The 23,968-nt window shown below is 34.8% G+C and overlaps 1 protein-coding gene across 2 annotated transcripts in view; it reads left to right on the plus strand.

Annotated features, from left to right (window-relative positions):
• Positions 1-22,235, plus strand: part of PCDH7 (protocadherin 7) — a 404,366-nt gene extending 382,131 nt beyond the window's left edge. For both annotated transcript variants that reach the window (XM_061191303.1, XM_061191304.1), the window contains exon 3: positions 21,182-22,235. In XM_061191303.1, the coding sequence (XP_061047286.1) occupies positions 21,182-21,558 (377 nt within the window). In that variant the 3' untranslated portion in view covers positions 21,559-22,235. The remainder of the gene's footprint in view (positions 1-21,181) is intronic.
• Positions 22,236-23,968: the final 1,733 nt, after the last annotated feature.

Raw genomic sequence — 23,968 nt, forward strand, 5'->3', positions numbered from 1 at the left:
GTTAAATAGCATTAATATTGTATATTATTCCTTGAACAGTTCACACAATTTATTGTACTTCTGTTATGAAAGTCATTGCTTTCTAACAGGTTTAATTTTTCTAATATACTTGTCTCCCTTTCGTAGATTCTCTGCATCTTTAAGACAGCATCCATGTTTAAATTAGTAGTGTAATTCCCACAGTCACTTGATAGGAGGAACCAAGTAACTATTTCTTGAGTAAATCACTGGTGTCAAGTTCTGCAGTTAAGCGAGATGACCCTTCAAAGTCTTATAAAAACCCACCATTCTGTTTTAAATCCACGTCTACCATGACAAGAAAGTAGCAAAGCTTGTGTAAATTATGATGAAAGTTCTGCTGTCATTATAGTGCTCAGATTTACTTTGAAAGGGAATTGAAATCAGCCACTGGGAACACTCTAAAACATCTACTAATTTTAGGTCATTAGCTGTTCTTCTTTTGGAACATTAAACAGTTCTCAAATAACATTTTTTAACGTTGTTCTAAAATATATGCCTCTGCCTAGCCAAGTCATTTGGAAGTTCTTTCTTTCTGGGAAGCTAATCCATCATATTTTTAGTTTAAAAAAAATTTTAGTTCAAAGCATGTTTAGTGTTTAGAAACTCCTTAAAAAAAGGAACAGGATGTCAACCTGAGTAGTATCCAATTTAAAATCTGTTCTTGGATGTTCTGCCCTCAACAGAAAGCTGTAATTTGGGTCCTGATGGTGCAAATGAGCAAGAGCTAAAGATAAAGAGGGGCCTCAGGAAGACCTTCTGACCAATAGTGATATTTATTTAAAACACTTAAAACACTAAAATTTGAAGGAGCTTAAACGGCCTATGTTCTTTAACACCATAAAGAGACTAGTTAAAACATCTTGAAAACTCTAGATGAGATTCAATACTTGAAAATCAAACTAAAAGAAATAAAAGGAAAAACTATAAATCTCAATGTGTATTTAACAGACAGCTCTTGTTGGTTACTCCTCTTTTTTAATCGTTAGAGTACTGCTAAAAACTTTTTGAAATGAAGGGAAGATGCTAAAACATGTTCAAGTGTTCTCTATCATTGATCTACATTTTTTTTCTAATGCAATTGTTTGTTTCTTGCCAGGCCCATAGTTTTTCATTAACTTGTCTACTGTGTTCCAATTTTAGATTCATTTCAAAGGCTTTTATATACTTTCTTTCTTCATGATAGGAAATGACGGATCAACTCACTCATTCTCTGTTATTTTTCATGCCGATGGGCTAATATCCTGTAGAGTCATTTTTAAAATTATGTTTTACCCTTACAGTACTGCCTGCCTGTACACATATAAAAGAAAGGGACACAGCTTCTAATGGATTTAACCTAGATTAATCTGTCATAAATCTGTAAACCTTGAGAGTCAATGTTTATAATTAATCCACACACTATAACTTAAAACAAAGCTGAAAATCTATATAAAGGTAATGAAAAATATAAACTCTTCCACAGGTCACACATCTAGCTGAGAGATTCATTATCTTTCTCTATTTTGTTTTGCCTGTTTTTGTTTGTTTGTTTGTTTTAATTTCCTTCTTCCTTAATTTCCTCATACTCTTTTCTTCTTTCCTTTTTTCCTTCTTTCCATCCTTTTTTCCCCTCCCCTTTACTTTTCCTTCCTCCCTGCTTCCCTCTTTCCTTCATGCATTCTTTCACTCTTTTTCTTTTAAGTTTTTTGTCTTCCCTAACTTTCCCACCATTTCTCTTCCTTTCAGTCTTTTTTCACTCTATTATTTTCCTTTCTTTGTATTTTTTCAATCTCTATGTTATATTTGCCATATGTTTACTGAAAACTAGGTAGGTATAATGGAAAGGATAGATGATAAAATGAGGATCCCACCTTCCTTCCTTTATCCCTTCATTCTATCCTTTCTTAAACACATATTTATTGAAAACTTCTTATGTGCACATGTCCAGGAATTTGAGGTGCAGATTCATGTTTTTTCTTCACAACATTCCTACAAGTGAGTAGGGAGACAGTGGTTAAGCAAGGTTAATTAGCTTGCATAAGCTCATACAGTGAGTTGTAGGAGAAGAAAATGACTATCTATTCCAGGATCCCTAGCTTAGCCAAATTCTTTATACCTCTTTTACTTTCTAGATTTCTTTTCTTTAGACAAATCACTTGACAACTGTTTCATATTTTTAGCACTCTGGGAAACGGGCACAATACTTGCCTCTTTATCTTCTTACTCAGTAGAAAAGATGCCCTAAATTGTGCCAAGCACTGAATAATCAAGTCTTATGATGATTTTGGGCTATTTGGGCTAGTATACCCTGTGAACATTTTATCCTTATTTCCATGCCCAGGTGCTGCAAGAGAAAAAAAAGACATTTTTAACCAAACTCAATTTAGGTTGAATAGAATATTCATTTAGGACAAATTTTTAGAACAGGAGGTGGTATATATGAATTAGCAGGCTATTTTTAAAAGTATGACAGAATAGCACTAGAAAGGAAGGAAGAGTAGGAGGAAAATATCAATAGCTATGATCAGCTTTCTTCACTGTAGAGGAACAAACTAGAAGGACTATCATCTGTAAATGATTGCTTAAAAATTCAAAAATAATTAATTGAAGAATAACTTATTTAATGTTGATATTTTGGGTTTTTAGCAAGCAGCAGTGTAATATTCTGTGGATGCTTAGCTATTTAAGATATTTTATTTCTACGGACTTTTTATGTCCCTGTATCTTTTGAGATACAGTCAGGAAAATATGATTACTAGTTAAGAATTTGTAGTTGTTGTTAGTTTTCCATATATTTAGAAAAACACTCCCAAACTCCAAATAGGAACCACACTGAACAGTTTAGAAAAACTGCCAAGGGAGAGGGTAAGACATATCGTACATCAAAATTTATTTATTTTCAGTTACTTAAAACTTAGTTTAAAATAAGCAAATCTAGCATGATGATAGTGACTTGGTGATTCATCTGTAAGTAGTTCCATTTTGTAAGAGGAAAAAAAAATGTGGATCTCTTTAGTTATCTACAAGATAGCAGGTTTAATTTTATCTTTCCCAACAGGAAAAATGTTTATAGTGCTTCTTCTTGGTTGGTAGCCCTGGGGTTAAATATTCAATATCATCATTATTACATCTGAATCACTATTTACCCAGAAGTTTTTTAACGCAAAGAAGGAGAAGCAGATCTAATACTGACTATTTTGGAATATTTAGCCCTAACTATCTGGACACACCATAAGCAGCATATTTTATTTTACTAGTTTCCCATATTCATGAATAATGCATCACTAGTCATACTTCTCAGATCATCTTATTCTGAATCCTCAACCTGTCTGAAATTCTTAAATGCATTTAATCATGCCAAATTCCGGTGTGTTCTTTGGAAGCCATATAGGCATATCATGAGCAGATAATTAGTCCTTATTTTGACTGGACAACATTTTAAATAGTTAAATGACATTTCTTAATACAGCCAAAAGGATAAATGAATCCCTTAAGTCACTGCTAGCTTTTATACAGAGAGACAAGTTCTCCTTGACAGTTACTTTAAAAGACAAGTCTCAAGATATTTGTTTTCCCTTTTAAATTCTCTCGCTTTTGCCCTTAAGCTCTGCATTATTTAGGCTAGTTAACATGCAGAACAGAAAGCTGTTTCTTAACTTTTTTCCCCCTCTTTTTGAAGATAATTTAATTCACATTAGCTGGGATTCTACACCTTTTATACTTTCTGATCTGTTTAAAGATTCTTTAAACTCTTTTTTCTTTTAAATGCTGATACACTTGTAAAGTCCACCCAAGTAATAATTCAGAGATTATACTGTGTTGAAGGCACATAATCTCTTTAACTTTCTCAATTTTACCATCTTTTCATGTCCTAGTATAAAAAAAAAGCAGCAAATTAGGATTTAAGCAGTAAAAAATGTGATTTTAAAGTAAGCAAGATAATAATTATGTAAAAATTGTTTCTTTGGGGGAAATGAGAGATTATACCTAGTCAAGTAGATAGAGTACTAATTATTATTTATAGCCTTTAATATTATATACTTGCAAGTAACAATAGATTGTTTCAATTAACATTGAACAGCTAGTAATTATAAAATACAATGCTACTTGTCAGACAGATCACTAACTTATGTACACCTAATCTTTGAAATTAAATTAGTTTACATTTCTTCTTCTAAGCTTCCTGTAGTATGCATTTTTAACATTTATTAATTTAAATAATTTTAAAATAAACTTATTAAAAGATGTCTTTTTTCATCTACTATTCTGGGGCTTTATTTTAAAGATATGTATTTGGCAGTATAATTTATAGTACAAAAACATGAATTTATCATCTTTCATATATGAAAACTATTGTTTTTCTATAATTAATTGATAAATATTCTAAAAATGTAAGCTTTTGACTCCTTTAAATTATGCCAAGAAAAGAGGACATTGATTAAAAATATATAATTTTTGATAATTTAGAATCAATATTCTCCCATTCAAATATATGTGTGGAAAAGATACATAGCATGGTAGTTAAAGTAACAGTGATGATAACAGCAGAAAAATATACTAAGTGTTTCTATATGTAGATCTTTATGCTAAGCACTCAACATGCTTGTCTCATTTAATCCTCATAACATAACAGTCCAATGCGATAGACTCAGTTAAGTAATTTGCCGGAGGTTACATTGCTGGTAAGTGGAAGAACGTGGACTCAATCAGCCTTCCTTTGCTCAGATCCCAGGGTGTTAATCACTCTGATACATTGATTCCCTCCAGTGAAGGGATGAAAGTAAAGGTTTTCACAAAGTGAATGTAAAAGTTTACACTGTGCATGGTTCCCTGGTTTTTTGCTCCGAGATACCATTATGAAAAAGTATGAGGTATATAAGTGTACTTAAAGGCACCACTCTTTACCTCATTATATTTTAATATACATAGATTTCCCCATCCCTACAGATTAAATCTCAGCTTCATGGGTTGCAACGATATATATTCTCAAATAATCTAAAATTTTGGATATTAATCAATTACCTGATTAATACAGGGAATCAAGTTAGATAAGTATCACCCAGATATCTCTTTGTGTTCATTTTCTCTTAAGAATCAGTACAGTCAGGTTTTCTTTCCTAATTTAACCAACCCAATTGTGATTAATATGTCCTACCTAATCTCTTTGGTGCTTTGTTTGCCGGAAATGACTGTCCATACTTCTTTTTCTATTCTTAAAGCCTTTATTTCCACTCTCACATTCAGTTCACCAAGGAGTGGTTCAGCATCTCCCGTTCTCAGAAGTTCAGCCCAGCACACTGTGGTTTCCAAACACGGCTTTTCTGTCTCTGGAATGACAATGATCCAAAACCTCATAATTGAGGTGTCTTTCTACCATGTAGAATTAAAAATAGACGCATATTATGAAGATGCAACCTTTTCTTAGCTGAATATGGCTTTAATAATAGTAGAAGTTTGAGGCTTTTTACCAACATAGTAGTTTACACTCCTTATTTTGACTTAGATACAAAATTCTTCATCCCATTCAAAGACCAACTGAGGGACAGCTGTCCCAATGTCATTCAGGCCCTGGAACTTCTACACACATGTTTTTTGAGTTTTCACCTTTCTGTTTGTCCCAACTAAAAATGTTCCCCTTATTTCAATCTAAAACTGTTGAGATTCCTACTATATCTGAAGTCCAGAGACATTGCTTTTTCTAGCTTTCTTCTATGTGTAGGGAAATGCTTTTCTACTTGAATTCAGCTTAGGTAAAGATGCCTTTTTTCCTACTTATAACATGAGTTTATAATACATTGATGTGTTATTGATTGAGAGAGAGTGTGGTATAGCGGTTAAGAGCATAGCTCTGAAGTCAGAATGTCTGGGTTTGCAACCTCATTAACACTCACTATATGCAGACTCTTGGGTAACTCACTTAACTTCTCTGTGCCTTAGTTTCCTCATCTGTAAAATGGGGGCAATATACCACCTGCCCCACAAGGTTGCTGTGAGCATTGAATGAGTTAATATTTGTAAAGTCTTAGAATAGTGCCTGATGTATCAATATTTCTTGAAAGAATGAATTTACTTTTGCAGGTTATGTTACCATAATAGTGTGACCTATCTTCCCTGAAACTGAAACCTTCATGCCAGCTTTGTGCAGTAAAGTCTGTCTCTTATTTTCTCTGCATAGTGAAATTTCCTCTGAGTTCCCCTGTCTTGTCATAGCCAAATCCTAATTCCACTAGTCCTTGGCTTATTTGCAGAAAGAGAAGGTTGACAAATTAGCAAGATTCCCACCAAATAATTCACTTAAGTACTCACAGAGTAAAATCCTATGATTAATACAGTACACATAAATTTTAACTATGTCATTTCAAGGAAACTCCTAAAGCGTATGCTTTAGTGATGATTTTCATTACAATACTTGTAGTTTTATCTTTTTTTTTTTTTTTGGTATAGGATTGATTCATTTGAATTGTACAAGACCCTGGGCAAAACACAAAAGCTTGCTAAAATTAATTCCATCCAGCCAGTCTGTTTGCCTAAGAGCCAGTGAAACTAATTCATTGAACACATGGAAAAATCTGTTTACACCATGAAACTTCTTTTCCTATGCGATGCCCACTGCTGGCAAAGTAAAAACTGAAAACATTGGCAAAAAAAAAAAAAAAAAAAAACACAAATAAAGAGCATGCATGGCAGAAGGTAGAGATAAATAGTTGATCATCACTCTCTGCTAATCTCACTGTACTCTGCGTTGTTGCCTTACCATAATTTTGCCATGATTATCTGTGAAATTATGTTGACTGTTAAGTTCTGATTCATGCTTTTCTTAAATCATCTGCAGAAGAGATGACATTCTAATTGCACTCCTGAATTTTTTTGCACTGTGAGTTTGTTAAGCACAGAAATGTTTTACTTAAAAAAAAAAAAAGCCCTAAATGTATGTAATTTGACATTGTGACAGATTAATACTTAGGCATTAGACCAGCGGTACAATTAGACAGCTTAAATGTGTCCTACATCTTAATGTCTATATGACTTTAGAAAGTCATATTAAGTCTTCCTTTTTTAAAGGGTCTGTTGCCATTTTGCTGATTGATATAAATCAAAGTCTATCAGAGGATTTAAGTGGATTATGAGAAGGATCATCACAATTACACATAATTCTAGAAAATTGGAATCTAGGGAAATAACTGTAAATTCAGAATGTCTCAAGGTAAGAAACTTTATTTACAGTAGACTTCCTGAAGTAGTTATTGAGGATGTGACTAACTCTTATTCGTTGAGTTATCTGAATTCCTTTTTAATGAGGATAAAATTTTAGTCTCTGAAGTACAATTTGAAATGACAGATAAAAATACAGTTTAAAATTCACATGACATTGTGTGCAAATTAAAATTATATTTTGTATTAAATATCACATAATATATAGCTTACTCAGAAGTAGCCAGAAATACACAGATTTCTACGTGATATGATTTAAACTATAGATTCAGTGTGACCCAGAATAAAATATTTATTTTACATAGGGACTGAGTACACACATATAAATATACATACACATATTAAAAAAAAACTACAACAAAATATTTACGAAATAATGTGAACCTGGTGTAAACTGGTTATAACTTTGTAACTGGGTTCAACCACCAACCAGAGGATCATGATTCTCTGTTTGAAAAGCACTGATGTAAATTGCCCATGATCCTACTCACTTAACATGTACCCATCAGGTTGCTACGAAAATGCAAATAAGATTTATTGAACTAAAATAGGTAGGCACATTGCCTACAATATAGGCAATAGGCAATAGGCTTTTCCCATTAGACTTTACTTTGCATCCACTACTGCTTCCAGGGACCCCAGTAGCCTGTCCCAGGCTGAGGATGAGGACTGCATTTTGTTCTGTAAAATATATCCATGGGTTATTTCAATCAATTCCGTTGTTCTGTTGGAAAGCAAATCTCAACTAGAGATTATAGGACAGGCTCTGAAAGGGGGTAAGGAGAGTGAGTAGTAAAGAAATTCATTCAGATCTGCACATACTGAAACACTTCACCTTCTGTTCTTGGCCAATTATATTGTGTTTGCAATTAACATATGTCCTTATCCTCCGTTTACCTGTGGCCATTGTGGAATTAGACAGAATCATCAGGGATGACATGCAATATGTCTCCTTACCTGTTTTTGATCCATCCATTCAAAAGGCACTTATTGAGCATGTGACTGGCTCGGTGCTAGCATCCCAAGTACACAGTTAAGTAACTTGTGAATCCTGGCCACAGGGAGTTACATGTTACAGAAAAAGTCACATGAATGGGTAACAGATTTTAGTGCAATACATTAAATGCTGTGGTAGAGACAGGCATAGGATGAAGACTAGAGAGGCAAAGAGAAGTCAGAATTAGACAGCCTGGTTAGAAGAAATCTCAAAGTTGAAATGCTGAAACTGGATTTTGAAGGATTTGTGGGAGACAGATGACAAGGCAAGGAATAGCAGAAGAAGCAACGCATTAGGATTATGAAGATGTGGAACAGCAAGGGGCTTTCTAGAAATGACAACGACAGTAGGTCTGTTGAAGTGGCAAATGGGAGCATATAAGAATGGAAAGAGGTAGGCAAGACCCTGATCCTGAAGGAACTTCTGTGCAAAAATACAAAGTTTGAAACGTATACCGAAATTTATAGAAGAGGGTTTTAAAGTAGGGAGAGACTTATTCTACTTACTGTTCTTAAAACTATCATAAGGGGCTTCCCTGGTGGCGCAGTGGTTGAGAGTCTGCCTGCCAATGCAGGGGACACGGGTTCGAGCCCTGGTCTGGGAAGATCCCACATGCCGCGGAGCAAATGGGCCCGTGAGCCACAACTACTGAGCCTGCACGTCTGGAGACTGTGCTCCGCAACAAGAGAGGCTGCAATAGTGAGAGGCCCGCGCACCGTGATGAAGAGTGGCCCGCGCTTGCCGCAACTAGAGAAAGCCCTCGCACAGAAGACCCAACACAGCCAAAAATAAATAAATAAATAAATAAGTAAAAATTAAAAAAAAAAAAAATAAAAAATAATCAGGTACTCAAAAAAAAAAAACTATCATAAGGGTGCTTTTTAATTAGGCACTCTCCTGCTAATTACTAAGAGGGAACAGGCCAAACAAAGAGACAAATGTGACACAAGTAATATCAGGAAGTCACAAAAGCACCATAATAATCTGACAGAGCCATCATTAAGGTTGTACCCTGGTACCTGGCTCTCCTTCCTATATGTTATGCCAAGTTCTCTTCTTGGGAATCACACTACCCAAATTTTGAATGCCTTAAAGTGGATTCTCTGGTAATAATCCCAGAGACAGCTATCACCGAGGGACGGAGGAGGAAGATGAAGTGGTTATTGAGGATGTGACTAACATCAATAATAGGAGAGCTGTTAGCACTTTGCTGGACTTTGTTGATTGGTCAGATACAAATAACTTGCACTATTAGATACTAGAATGTAGCAAAATTTTCAAAAGTGTAAAACAAAAATTCCTGCGCAGATACTCAAAAATTAGGTAAACATGACTCAATGAAAACTTTGAAAATCAAAATTTTTCCACTCCATTTCCTTCAATGGATGAAATATGGGTAGAAAGGACCAAATATATGCTGTCTTACTCTGAGCAGAGAAGTGGTGAGAGTGTGTATCAGTTGCCTATTGCAACTGTAACAAATTACTAGAAACTTAGCGTCTTAAAACAACAAACATTTATTCTCTTACAGTTCTGTAAGTCAGAGGTCTGACCATGGGTCTCCAGGAGCTAAAATCAAAGTCTCAGCAGCACTGCCTTCCTTTCTGGAAGCTTGAGGAGACAATCTGTTTCCTTGCCTTTTCCAGTCTCTAGAGCCTGTCCACATTCTTTGGTTTGTATCCTAGCTGCCTATAATCTCCCTATTTTAAGGACAGTTTATTAGGAAAATTAATACCACCTGCAACCTTAATTTTCCTTTGCCCTGTGATCTAACATGTTCACAGGTTCTGGGGATGTAGACATTTTAGGAGGGGAACCATCTTTCTGCCTACCACAGTAAGGTTGTGGGCTCAGGGAGGCGTTTACAGCATCACAGGGAGCCTTTGAAGTGCCTCTGAATCCATGCAGCATGAAAAGGTATAATGTAGGCATAAGAGGATCTCCAGAGCTTGCTTATCTGCTCATCACAGGCTCGCGGGGAGATTCAACAGTGAGACTTTGCCACTGTCTGAAGATATAGGAAGTCAATAAAGGAAAACATTTCAATGAGCAGCAAAAATCAATGAAGCAAACTGATCCAGTTTTGCTTCATTGATTTCCCCCACTTGAACTGCTCATTGAGTCCTGTTTGCTAGTCAGCAGAGATCATTTCCTTCCTTTTCCTTTTATTTACCTGCTCTAAGCTCACAAGCCCTTCAACACTCTTTTGGTCCTAATCGTGGTTGCCAATTTTAGTTTAACTGATCAACTTATTGACCAGAGTAAGGAGCCAGCATTCCAACAGTTTTTAAACTCTCCCCATAAATATTGTTTCAGCTCCTACCAGAAAGCTTTCAGAGCCTCACCTCTCAAAAGTACTTCAGAACTCAGGGTTTTTGTGAAACCTTTCTCAGTAAGGAACACAAAGGAGGAACTCTGTCTTTCTCCCGAATCACAATAACTAATAGAATTCTGTTACAACACAGCTTCTTGTTACAGGAGTATTTTCAACCAGATAAACTTTCTTATCTTATGATAAATATTTCAATAGGCACTCCCATGCAAATAGTTTGAGAATGTGTTTTTAAAATGGCCATATCATTAGAATAATTGTATAGTTTCTCAGGATCACTACATTAAAGGAGAAAATGAACAGGTGTTGTGATTTTGCCACATTTAGAAAAAATTAATAAAGTAATATCTTTAGTAAATCTAAATTGCTATGATTTTCCTCTGTGCAAAAAATAATATTATGTTACAGCTCTATTTCATACATGATTTGAGCTTTAACATAGTCTATTTTAGACTTTCACACAAAATAATGCATTGAAAAAATACATAGAAAAAATTTATATCACATTATGGCCACTGTAGTGATTCTTTTTCTTTTTAAAACATTCCCAAATACTAAATGAATTTGTTTCAATATTTAACATGTTCACATTAAATGTTTAGATATTTAATACCAGCTACTTATTATACAATTTCATAACTTCTCACTTTAAAAAATGCTTTATCATGAGGAAACCCTCCTACACTGTTGGTGGGACTGTAAATTGGTGCAGCCGCTATGGAAAACAGTATGGCAGTTCCTTAAAAAACTAAAAATCCCACTCCTAAGCATGTATCTGGAAAAGAGGAAAACTCTAATTCAAAAAGATACATGCACTCCAATATTCACAGCAGCACTATTTACAATAGCCAAGACATGGAAGCAACCTAAATGTCCATCAACTGAGGAATGGATAAAGAAGATGTGAGATACACACACACACACACACACACACACACACACACACACATACATACACAATGGAATATTATTCAGCTATAAAAAAGAATGAACTATTGACATTTGCAGCAACATGGATGGACCTAGATTCCATCAGCATTAATTCACCACTTACTGAGTGAAGTAAGTCAGATGGAGAAAGACAAATATTATATGATATCACTTACATGTGGAATCTAAAAAATAATACAAATGAATCTATATACAAAAGAGAAACAGACTCACAGACATAGAAAACAAACTTATGGTTCCCCGAGAGGAAAGTGGAAGGGATAAATTAGGAATATGAGATTAACAAATATACACCACTACATATAAAATAGATAAACCATAAGTGTTTACTGTATAGCACAGGGAACCATATTCAATATCTTGTAATAAGCTATACTGTAAAAGAATTCAAATATATATATGTATAACTGAATCACTTTGCTATACACTTGAAACTAACACAATATTGTAAATCAACTGTACTTCAATTAAAAAATGCTTTATCATGGTTTATATGGGAGGAAAGAAGGTTTGAGAAAATATACTTTAATTGATTTTTTCAGTTTCCTTTTTTTCAGCTTTTTTATTTGTATAGAATTATATGTTATATGGAGAAGCAAAGATAAAATGGGCACTGCCTTCAAGACTACAATCCAAAGATAATATTCTTACAGTTAAAAGAGCCTTTATGTATTATTTTAGAATAAATATCCATTCCTAAAGACAATGTTAATATTTATTGAGGATATATATTTTACAATTTTATAGCCAGTATTGAAAACATTGAAGATTTGAGATCATTACTGGAAAGTGACTCTAAACTGATATTTGCAACTCTTTTAGAAGCACTCACTTCACACTTTACTGTATATAAAACCAATGTACAGTGGCTAACACATTTTATTAATTAAAAACAAAACTCATCTGTGTCATTATTGTTTTGTATAAAGTTCCTTAATGACAAGAATTCACCTATTCATCTCCCTTCTCATGGTTAGTGAAGATCCAGCTGCTGGCAATTCAAGACACTGGTGCAAATGTTGGATGTAGATTCTAGGAAAGAAAATACATTTCAAGTTAGTGATCAGCAATCAGTAAAATCCACCCACAAGTATGAATCTGCTATTAATACAAAACCTTATAACTTATTGGGGGTTTTTAGTTTTAGGCATTTAAATGACCTACGTACAATATTAACATAATCAAATCTAAATTATTTTCCTTACTTCTAAATACATGGTTCTGAATTTGTTTTTTTGTTTGTTTATTTTAAATCATTCTGTCACTGTTTGAATGGCAATTTATTTACCACATGTAAATTTCTATATTTCAAGGATGAATGTTGATTTGTTAAATATTTCTTAACCAGTGATTTAAACTCAAATGAAAAAAGGTATCAGTATAAAAATGCACCCTTCTTTCTTCCATCCACCAGGATGCTGAAACCCTTACTCTGGTATCTTGAACCCCGCTGAAATTTTATGCAGATTTTATGGGCACATGCTTTATGGAGGGAGGCAATACTTCCACTTTTCATCAGATTATTAGTCTATGACACCCAAAGCAAATAATTCCTAATTTAAGGAAACCCAAGAGACCAGAAGAAAAATCATGAAAGCTTTGATTATTGCAGTGGAAAAATAAACATGAATGGCCCACACAACCAGAATTTGGTCTATTTTCAGTGGGATGATCAGCTGCTAACTTGTGTAATAAGTGTCCCCAATGTCATTCTGGGTTTTATAAACTCTTCTGATCAATTTTGGAGCATCTTCTCATTTCTAGCATTTAATTCCTCTCCTTTCACTCTCCTCCCTTAATACTCCCTTAACATCCACCACCTCTAATTTTGCATTCGTGAATAGGGAAATCAAAGTGAAGCCCCATCTCTGATGTGCATAAATAGATCACTCTCCAGCAGCCACCATACATTTTTCTGCTGTAGTGCAGTTTTCATGTGCCAACCAGCAGAATCATGTTTGAGTTGATTCAGCAGGACTGCTTGAGACTTGGCTTGCAGTCTCCAATGTATATGCTAATACCACATTCAGAATGACAGTGGTCTAAGCCTCAGGGCAGTAAATGCTTCTTGAGATACATTCAATTGCTGTTTGACTGAGTTTAGCCTAAGGTACAGAGAAAAGTTGCTGACGCTTTCAAACAGGTTTTAACATTTTAATATTGTTTTGGCATGTCAGCCCGAACTAGAGCACTCTTAGGTGAAAAATGCAGTGAAATCCTGTAATTACAGGACCAAAATTTCCAGAGCTTTCTATGGGAGCCCTCTGCTTGAACTACTAATTAAATGTGCTTACAGCCCTGAAAATGTTTATGCTTTCCATAATATTGGTCAGTTTGTTGCCCATGATAAGAAGACATAAAAGAAGTAGAATACAGTGTTGCCACATCTCAGGCTGTTTTTTGATTTACTGCAGATAACATAGTATGTCCATGATCATGATCTCAGTGACTTATTGCTGCATCAAGGAACTCTCCCCACCCCCTAAAGAGACAAAATCAAACAAACAAGCACAACTTATGAGCTTCAAACAACAAAGATTGATTACTTTTATACTTCTGTGGATTGACTATTGCTTCTTCTGCAAGTTTTGCCTGGATCACTCATGTGGCTGCATTCACTTGGGGGCTTCGCTGGGGGTAGGCTCCGCTGGGCCAGCTGAGGTAACTTAGTCTGTCTCTCAAAAAGTGTTTCATCTGCAAAGAGGCTAGATCACGCTTTCTGTCAGAATGGAGATGGCAGTCTTCCAAGGGCAAAAGCAGAAGCTGCTAGGACTCTTGAGACCTCTCCTGGAAATTGCACAGTATCACTCTAGTTGTCAAAGCTAGCCCAGCTTCAAGGGCTGTGGAAATAGAATCTCAACAGTAGGGGCAGTGATGTCACACTCCAAAGGGCTGTGTATAGGAAGATGAGAGGAACGTCTGGCCTTATTTTGCAACTTAAAACAAGCACGTACATACATCATAAAGTCTGCATAGTTTGTATGCTAGATGGCTTTTACGTCTCATTATTTTTGATCTCTGAAGGGTGTACCGCATGTGAGGTGCACCCTGCTTTTTGTTGTCTTTTCTTGATTTTCAACCTCTTAGTCTTAGCTTATTGCGAATTTTTAACATGTCATTAAAATGGAGCTCTTTTTTTTTATGTTGTGGCCCATGCAGGCAAAGCAAGATAGCAACCCAACATCTTAGGGGCAAGTCTCTTTCAAATGAAAACGATTAATTGTGAGGTTGATCTGTTTAGGTTGTAAAGATAACTGCAACTAATAGAGCATTTGCCCTTCAGTTTTGAGCAACTATAATGACACATTCTGAATAAATCTTCACCGGCAAAGTCTTAATAAAGAAGTGTTAAGGGGAACATCTGATATAGAGTAACCAGTGACCACTGTATTTTCCTAAGTAGGTGGTAGCTCTGGCATACTGCAGACTCTATCAGCATAAATCCATGAGTACTATTGGAAAAGAAACTCCAAATACATGCCCTTTTGACTGATGATTGTTACTAGGTCCACAGTAAGTTATCTGAAACCCTTGGAAACAAATAAATCTTAAAAATTAGAATCTTTCATATATTAGAAAAGGTAATATCATGCATGTATATTATTTTAAAGATCAAAGCATCTGAGACAGTGTCCTTAATTAAACATTGTTTCTCCCGGAAAACATATAAATATTCACACTATGTGAGATAAATAAAGGTGAAAAATAACTTTGTACCGAAAGTCAGGTTTGTTGTAAATTTATGGAAAAAAAAAAAAAAGCTTTTGGTTTTCAAAGCTATTTTGAGGACTGAATTGCAGATAAGGGATTGTGCACCTGAAGTTTCTAATATTTACTGAGGGCCCACTGTGTGTCAAGAATTATTACAAATACTTTACCTTTATTAACACATTAAATCCTCACAATCATCCTAAGAAGTTAATTCATTCTTATGCTCTTTATAAAGATGAGGAAATTTAAATGAATCAAGTAACTTGTTTAAAGTTACATACTTATTAAGTGACAAAGTTAGGATTTGAGTTCAGGGATCCTGGTTCTGGAGCCTATTCCCTTAACACCCATTCATTCAGGGAAGACTGCAGAGAGGGAAAAAAAAATCTATACTTCTTTAATTCTCTCCAGGGGCTGTGACCTACTATACCTAAAATCTACAAGGCACCAGACACCATGATATAAACTTTATATACATGAACTCATTTATTCCCATAATACATGGGGAGTAGGTATTATTACTTCACATATGAGGAACCTGAGGCTCAAAGAAATTATATCCAAAGTCACACAGCTTATACATAATGGGATCAGAATCACACTCAGTGCTGCTGGGACTCCCAATCTCCTGTTCTTTTCACAAGTTCCACTCTGTCTTGAGAGAAGCACTCAGGAGAGGTATAGTTGAGAGTGAAGTAAGGGTTGGTTGGATAAGCGATCCTTATTCTCTTCTAATTCAGTTGAATCAAGTGATTTCATGATAAATTAGAATACAATGTAGAAATCTTAACCCCCCTTGTAGTAGCACTGGATAACACTTACTTGCAAAACTATAAATTTCCCCTTCTTCCAGAAAGTGTTGGGATATTTGGAGGATCACCTACTGCTTATCCGAGTCAGTGATTTCTACCTTCTCCATGATCTATGTGCTTACCTTTCTAACTTTCCCAAATTCCCCAAATAGATAAAAGGCGGGGATCTTTAAGCCATTTATATAAAAAAGCCAAGTCTGACTCAGTACGCAATTTTTGGATCTCACCCCCTCACACCTAAACTTTATTGCCTATAATAATAAGGTTCCAGTAAAAGGTTTATGTAATTATTTGTTCTCAGATTTATTATATAAGGCAAAAAATAAATCATTTTCTGACAGCTCTTTTAAAATAAAGCACCTGATTGAATCATTAGAATAAAAAAGATATTTTCATTTGGACTAAAGAAAATAAAGGTAATGTTAAATTATTTGTTGGAAAATCAACAGATTTATCTGCCTTTTTTTGTTCTTCATCCTTTTGTAAAACTTGTTTGTAGTCCACCAAATTCCACCAGAATTAGGTGTGTCTCTAGAAAAAGAAATCTTTGGATAACAGGAAGTCAAGACATCTAAAGAGAGAAATAAGTACTTTAAAAAGCAAAAAGGGAAAAGGTGCCTGTGTGTGCTTTTTTCTCCTCAAAAGAAGAGAATAGCACAATTTTTTATTTGCAAAATTTTGTCAAATAATGTTAAGAATGTGCTAAGGGCACAGGAGGAATGTGACTGTCTCGGAGTCTACACATTGATTAGCAATCCATTTATTTCATATGGTCAGAGAATTATTTGTATATTAAACAAATAAGCAATTGATGCATATAGCTTTAAGTATCTGAGCTTAAAGCAAAACAAAACAAAGAAAAACTCTTTGGAAATATTTAAAAACTAAATGCAACATTTTCATGCTTCTTTTAGGAAATGGAAATATCCTTATATCTTCAGCCCCAAGCCAAGGGTCTGGAATAGGAATGGGTGACCAGGATTCTGGCAGAATGCATAACTGAGTCTATCAAAATCTTTACGGGTGCAGAGCTGTCTTTAAGAGTCTTAACAATTCCAGTGCTCTCCTAGAACAATGATACCTCTAAAGGCTTCTGAATTGTGTAGGACAGCTTCTGGAAACATCAAATGCCTCCGTAAATCTGGGCTTTCCTTTTGATTTCTAATGATGCTACGTATTGTCTGTCGCTACTTGCTGAGGTCATTGCAGCAGTATCTTCTCACCGCCCACTCATCTCCCTGCCTCTTAAGAGCAAATACATTTCTTTTCAGAGAAATAACTTGACTTCTTAAATTAGTTATAATTACCTCCATTTTAGGAAATGTATAGTTTTAAAAAGGTTGAATTACTTTTTTTTTTCATTAAGTAGTAAAATTTGTGTCTTTGTGGCATCTATTTCCTGTGCTCGTCAGATATATATTTTTTTCTCTTTCTTTGGGGACTCTAGCTTTTTCTTATGGCTGTGGGTAGCAGTAATTGACCTCTAAATAACTCTGCTGTTACATTTTAAGAAAAAGCAATATGGTATTATGGGAAACACTCAAGTGAAAGTCAAAACACTTGTTCTTTGGCCTCAGCTCTTCCGTAGTCTGGACCCCTCACTGTTTCCATCCTCCTTGCTGTTGGGTTGAGGTGATAAGTAAAACAGATGAAATGTGGGGAAGTATTTTATATGTTATACATTGTTTGATATTATGATGGCTGAAAACTGTCTACTTTCGAGAGGGAAATTAACTTTATGTCTAAGAAAGGACTTTAACTTTCTAAAGTTATGTAATGTTTCTAGCAAATAGCATAACTAGGTAAAAATGGAGAACTCTGCAAATGATGCTAAAGCAACAACAAGAGCTAATGAATACCACTTCTACTTCCGGTCCTCTCAAGATTTGATACGACTGAGTGCGTGTGTAGGGGGGAACCTCTAAGGAACTGAGTTGGTTATGGAAAACGCTGATAAAGAATACCATTATGTTTCGATACAGAACATTTTACTTTTTTAATTGATTTACTCAATACCAAGTAAACAGAGTTCTGATGAACTATTTTCCATTTCCACTCAGGTCAAAATGAAAGGGAAGAGTACTAAACTAAAGTGTGAAATGATGCTCTTAGATATCACAAAACACCTTCTTCAGTGGAAGACTGAAAGGCTAAGAAGGATTACTATTTATGGAAGATCTGCCTCTGTAATCCCACAACAAATAAGACATTTTAAGAGTATATCTTTATAAAAAAGAGAAAAAAGTGCATTTGATGATTCTGTAAGACCCCATATCACTTTTGTCTTTTAAAAAATATATATGTAATATCTACTTGAATAATTAAAATAAGAAAATACAGAAACACAGAAAAATACTATTCCACTCATGCCTTCCTTTAATAGATTGCATCATAATATAAATTGTGTTCGTTAATCATTAGCATTTCTTTTGAGGATTCATTTGAGTCATCAAGATTGGAAGTTTTGATTGCTTGTGATGAATCTCTTATAGCCTTTCTTGATTATTTTCTAAATTTGATGATAAACACTGCAACATGTCTCAACCAATTAGTCTTGTCAACTTCCACTGTGGTCCCCAATCAAGACTTTGGAAATGACAGGAGATCCTTATTAAAAGTCATGCTTATAACCCAGACTATGAAGTAAAGGCTGAGGGAATGAATTAAAGAGTATCTCACTCCTAGTTGATTGGAAATTGAGTCAATCTAAATGAATATAATTTTTTTATGAGCTGCAGGGAGTTCAAGGTGCACAAGTTAAGTATAACAGGTAGGAAGAGGTGTTAGAGTATTAAAGTAGCTCTAGGAGCTATCCCTAAATGCATCTCAAACAAACGAAAAACAAAGTGCTATGAATTTCAAACAGGAAACACAAATTAATCCCCAAAGAGCAGCGACCTGTGTAAGTCATTGTGTAAATAAACTGTCACATTGCGTGAGACTTAAGTAAATATAGAGAGATGATTGGAGACTATTCCGGGTCAGTTCTGCAGGGAAAGACAACCACATTTATAAAGATTTTTCCTATTTCAGTAGCTAAATTTCTGATTATTGTCTTGTGTCCTTGGTAGGCGTAAGAAAAAAAGAAAAGCTTGAATTTATTTAAGCAGTGACAAAAAAAGGAATGTTTAGAGTAAAAAGTAGATCTGATCTCACACTTTGCATTTTTATAAGGTTTTCTTTCTTTCTTTTTTTTTTTTTTTTTGGTCTGTTCAAAGAATTTAGGTCAGCTTCAAATAAGCAAAGTATCCCAAGACAAGAAATATTCCCAAAGAACTCAATTTGCTCATTTAAACTGACCAGATTACAAAAACCATTCACAAAATTTGTCAATAGTTTGATTTTTTAAATGCATCTAAAATTTGTGTTTGAGAGACAGAGGGAATTTAGCACAAAAAAATAAATAGAAAAGTGCTTTTTCTTTTGATGATAAAATTAATAGGATCTGCTCACTTAAAAGTCAAATAGCAGCATTTGCAACTACAATAAATAATTATCTTTGCAGTTTACCTTTGGAAAAGAGAAAAGTAATTCTAGATGTCCTATGAAGAATAATGGGATTTCCTTGCTGAACTCTGAGCACACAGCATAAAAAATCTCAGGTCACAGTGGTTCAAAAATCAATGAGCTGACAAATGTCAATATTTCAGTTATCTACCCATCACTGTAGGAAAAAAATGACATGCAGTATTGAACTGCCTTGATTTAGGAGTTTTGGCAGGGTAAAAATTCTAAAAATATCCTTATACAACTGATAATCAAATAGGAATATCATTATAAACTACAGTGGATGTTGCGTGGAGGCAAAAGCAGAGGGTTTAAATATATTGGGTATAATTTAAGTAACCCCCTATTCTATTTTAAACCAAGTCTATCCAGGATGCATATGCAAATCTCACTGATTTCATTTGTTGTGAATATATTTGCAGAGGTTAAATTTGTCAGTCTTTTAAGTCCCAAGCCTTGTAATAAAATGATACCAAATGATATAAATTGGAGCATAGTCATATTAGTCCTATTATGTTCTTTTTTTTGGCAATAAAAGAAACTGTAAAATATATTAAATAAAACCCTAGAGGTAGTTTTCTTAGAATCTGTTGAGGTGAAGCAGGTTTTTCTCTCTCTCACTCTCTTTTTCAAACAAAAACAAAATGTGTTAAAAAAATATTTTTAATAGTAAGAAAATATATAACTATTCTCCAAAGACAGACACATATAATGATATAACTTAGCTTTATAGAAATAGAAGACAGACATTTCCCACTCCATTAGGCAACACCATTAATTAAGAATACATGCCATTTCATCAAAATTGTAGACGTTTGACTCGATTTACCCAATACATTGCATTTCATATAATATTTCCATTCAGCAAACACACTGGCAGATGTATTTCTATGTGAACACTCAACGGACTATCCTACAGCACACATTAGGTCATTAACAGTGTGGGGGGCAGGAGCATGTGGGCTAGAGTGGGGTAGGTGGTGATACTGCTAGTGTGCTCACACTTGGAACCCACTAGTACTTTGCTTTTTTTACTTTTTAACCACATAATGTGCTGTCGATTTAGGTTCTACTTCTGAGTCACCCTGATGTTTTATAATGTATTTTTACTATAAGGTTTTGCATATTTGCATTCTATGAATAATGTATAAGCAGGAAGGAATCCAATTGGCAAAGGTACACGATTTCTGGGATAATTTATAAATACAGAAAATTATCTTTTTGGATTCAATAACTTTTCTTATGCATGTGGAAAAATGTATACCCATACAAATATACATGTGTACTTTATTTCTACTTGAGACTATGCACATGTACCTGTCCTGTAACAAATGCATATATACCTGTCTGTTCTACACACTTAAATTTATCAGTTTGTCCATTCCTCTCTTTCTATAATATTTGATGTTTTTGCAAAACCTTATCTTTATTGGATATGAAATAAAAACTGTTCTATGAGATGATGAACAGCAGGGTGTTGAAAAAAGGGAAATAATATGGTAAAGGAAATATATATGTAATATATATATTATATAAATGTTATATATATATATATATATATATATATATATATATATATCTCCCCTCCAATTTTATATAGGTCAGGAAAGCCTATTGAGAAATGGCCAACTTTAATGGCTCCTTCTCCTTGAATTTCAGATTCAAGACCTCTTCCAGATGTAGCCCTAACTGGGAAGTGTACCCGTGAGTGTGATGAGTATGGCCACTCAGACTCCTGCTGGATGCCCGTCCGCACTTCTCCGGAGAAGAAGAAGAGCCAGCCCAAACTGTCCACTTTCATGCCTGTTGATGAACGAGGAAGCCAGGAAAAGCTGGCCAATGGCGAAGCCACCATCATGGGCGACCGCAACAGAAACCTCCTGAACAAAAAGTTGACCTCATCCTATGAGACCTTCAGTGCAGCTAGTTTCAGCAAAAATGAGGAAGCCAACACTGAGGATATTCCCCTTACAAAAACGGGGGAATACAAGCCATCTCCTGTCAATACTCTCACTAGAAGAGAAGTTTACCTGTAGGCTATAAAGAAGCAACAGCAAAGTTCTTTTCATGTATGAGAAGGAGAATAAGGGGTGAAAAACCTTACAAAACAAAACCTTGTAATCAAAAAGAGGGGGCTACCAAAGAGACAAAGCTTTGCCTGCCACTTCTGCCTCCAGATCGGGCCTTTAGTGAATGATACTGTTTAGCCTGATTGTAATATACAATGTAGAAACCATCCTTGTTACTTGCATGTCTAACCCCCTCACTGATTCCCAACACTCGCTCTCTCTCTTCCCCACCCCCCTCCAGAAAACAAACAAACAAACAAAAAAGATGGTTGCAAGTTTCTTTCATGGTAACAAGCCTGATTAGCAGAACACAACACACTCTCATTATCCCTAAGCTGAAGTATGATTTTAGTCACTTTGATTTAGTTCGAATGTCATCCGGTTGGTCAAAAGAAAGCAGATCAGGTGAAATATATTTCAGACGTGTGATCAGAAATGATTAATCACCGTGGAAGGCAATCCCTCAAAAATGATAGAGTTCTTCTAAAGGTACAGTCCTTAGAGAGGGGAACTCTAGAAGCAGCATTTGGGGGAGGATCACAGGTTTAATATTCTAACGAAGGCTGAAAACTAAACAATACCCAGTTGGAGATTGCAGTCCCAAATTGGCATATGTTGTGTTTCTCAAGTCAGGAGCATCAACTTCAATCCCATACCTGTATTGAATATTCTTAGTATATACATAATCTTGACCACATGTATCAATTACACTAGTTATAACTTGTAAAAAATTATATATATATATTTTTCAGAACAGCACCACTATTATCAACTAACTGGAACAATTGTGTCATTAACAGGCAGAAGATCATACGGCAGATCAGGGAAATCATGAAGTAGATTTGGTCTTGATGTGGAAATCCATTAAGTAACAAAAGTCACTGAGCCCAGGCACGCACAGAAGCCCTCAAACACCAGTTTATTCTACATTTTCTCTATACCCAGAAAGTATGCATTTTCTTTTAAAATGGATTTTCTTTGAAAGCTCAGAAAATGAAAAGCCAATGAGACATATTTTTGGTATTAAAATAGACAATTAGTTGAGGTTAAAGTTTAGCTTCAAAAATATTATCAGGGAAGATTTTACTTTTTAAAATCATATTTGTGGGTAGGTAGGGAAAGAAAGATACATCAGCATATAGTCTTTAAGTTCACTATAATCACTGTAGAGTCAGGTTATGCTTGATGGTCTTATCCACATTTCAAATTACCACGTGCATTTTTTACGTGTTCAGTGCACTCTTCCATGTTAACAAAAGTGCATTAATTTTCAATCCTGTGCAATATGGCACATTTTGAGACTCACAACTTTGAAACAAGGTGACACCCTAAAAGACTTACTCACTAATGTGATTTGAATGTTATTTAACATATCTCCTAAAACCAATCCAGAGTAAACAAGAAAGAAATGAGTTCTGGGCAGTGACACGTCTCATGGTATACACATCTCAAAGTTGGAAATTATGCAGTTTTTTTCAGTGTAATATAAAGAAACAGAATATGCAGCTTTTGAGTCACTTCCTCTACAGAGGATAATTTAATACAATTGGAAATTGAGCTGGGACATTCAGAACAAGGGACAATCCAGGTACAGACTAGGGGATAACAGGTGAAGAAAGCAAACAGTCTCACACTGAATGTTTGTAACCTGGTTAAGGCATAGCCTTGATGGCTCTGTAGCGAACTGTAGAAACTATGTAGCTCTGGGTAGTTCCATGCTTTGCAATATTTCTCAGACTACAACATGAAGTAGCCTGGAATATAGGTTGTTAATTCACTATAGGTCATCAAATGCTCATCTTTGAAAACCACTTCTCTGTTTGGTGGGGTACTCTTTTGGGGTCATTTCCTTATGCTCTTTCTTAAATGGAGTTTTCATCTTGATGTTAGTTTATGTGTAATAGTTAGGATGAAAGAAGATATGTAATTGAAGAAACAAAAACATTGGACTAAAATATCAATAATTGAACATGTTTATGTTTGATTATTATTTACATTATGGAAAGATGCAATTCTAGTACTTTGTTACGAAACTGCATTAAAGCAGTTCTGCCTTGTATAATCTGTAAGTACCTATTAAGACAAAATACTTCTAAAGATACTTATGAAATGTATACATATTTTTTCTTGCACGTTACAAAGGAAATATTCAATTGCATAACACATGTGTGCAACAAACTTTTTAATGCATTTTTTTCTTTCTTTCATGAGACACGAAACATTAGATAGCTCATTTCACTCTATCTTAAAACCCTTCTGTTGTCTATAAAGCTAATACGGGTCATATGGGATCTTTGGATTAATTGGATCCACATTCCCCAATGACGTCTGCACCACATTCAAGACAGCCATGTCATTGTCATTTAACTTGTGAGCC

The sequence above is a fragment of the Eubalaena glacialis genome, chromosome 5 (assembly GCF_028564815.1).
Source record: "Eubalaena glacialis isolate mEubGla1 chromosome 5, mEubGla1.1.hap2.+ XY, whole genome shotgun sequence".
Lineage (NCBI taxonomy): Eukaryota > Metazoa > Chordata > Mammalia > Artiodactyla > Balaenidae > Eubalaena > Eubalaena glacialis.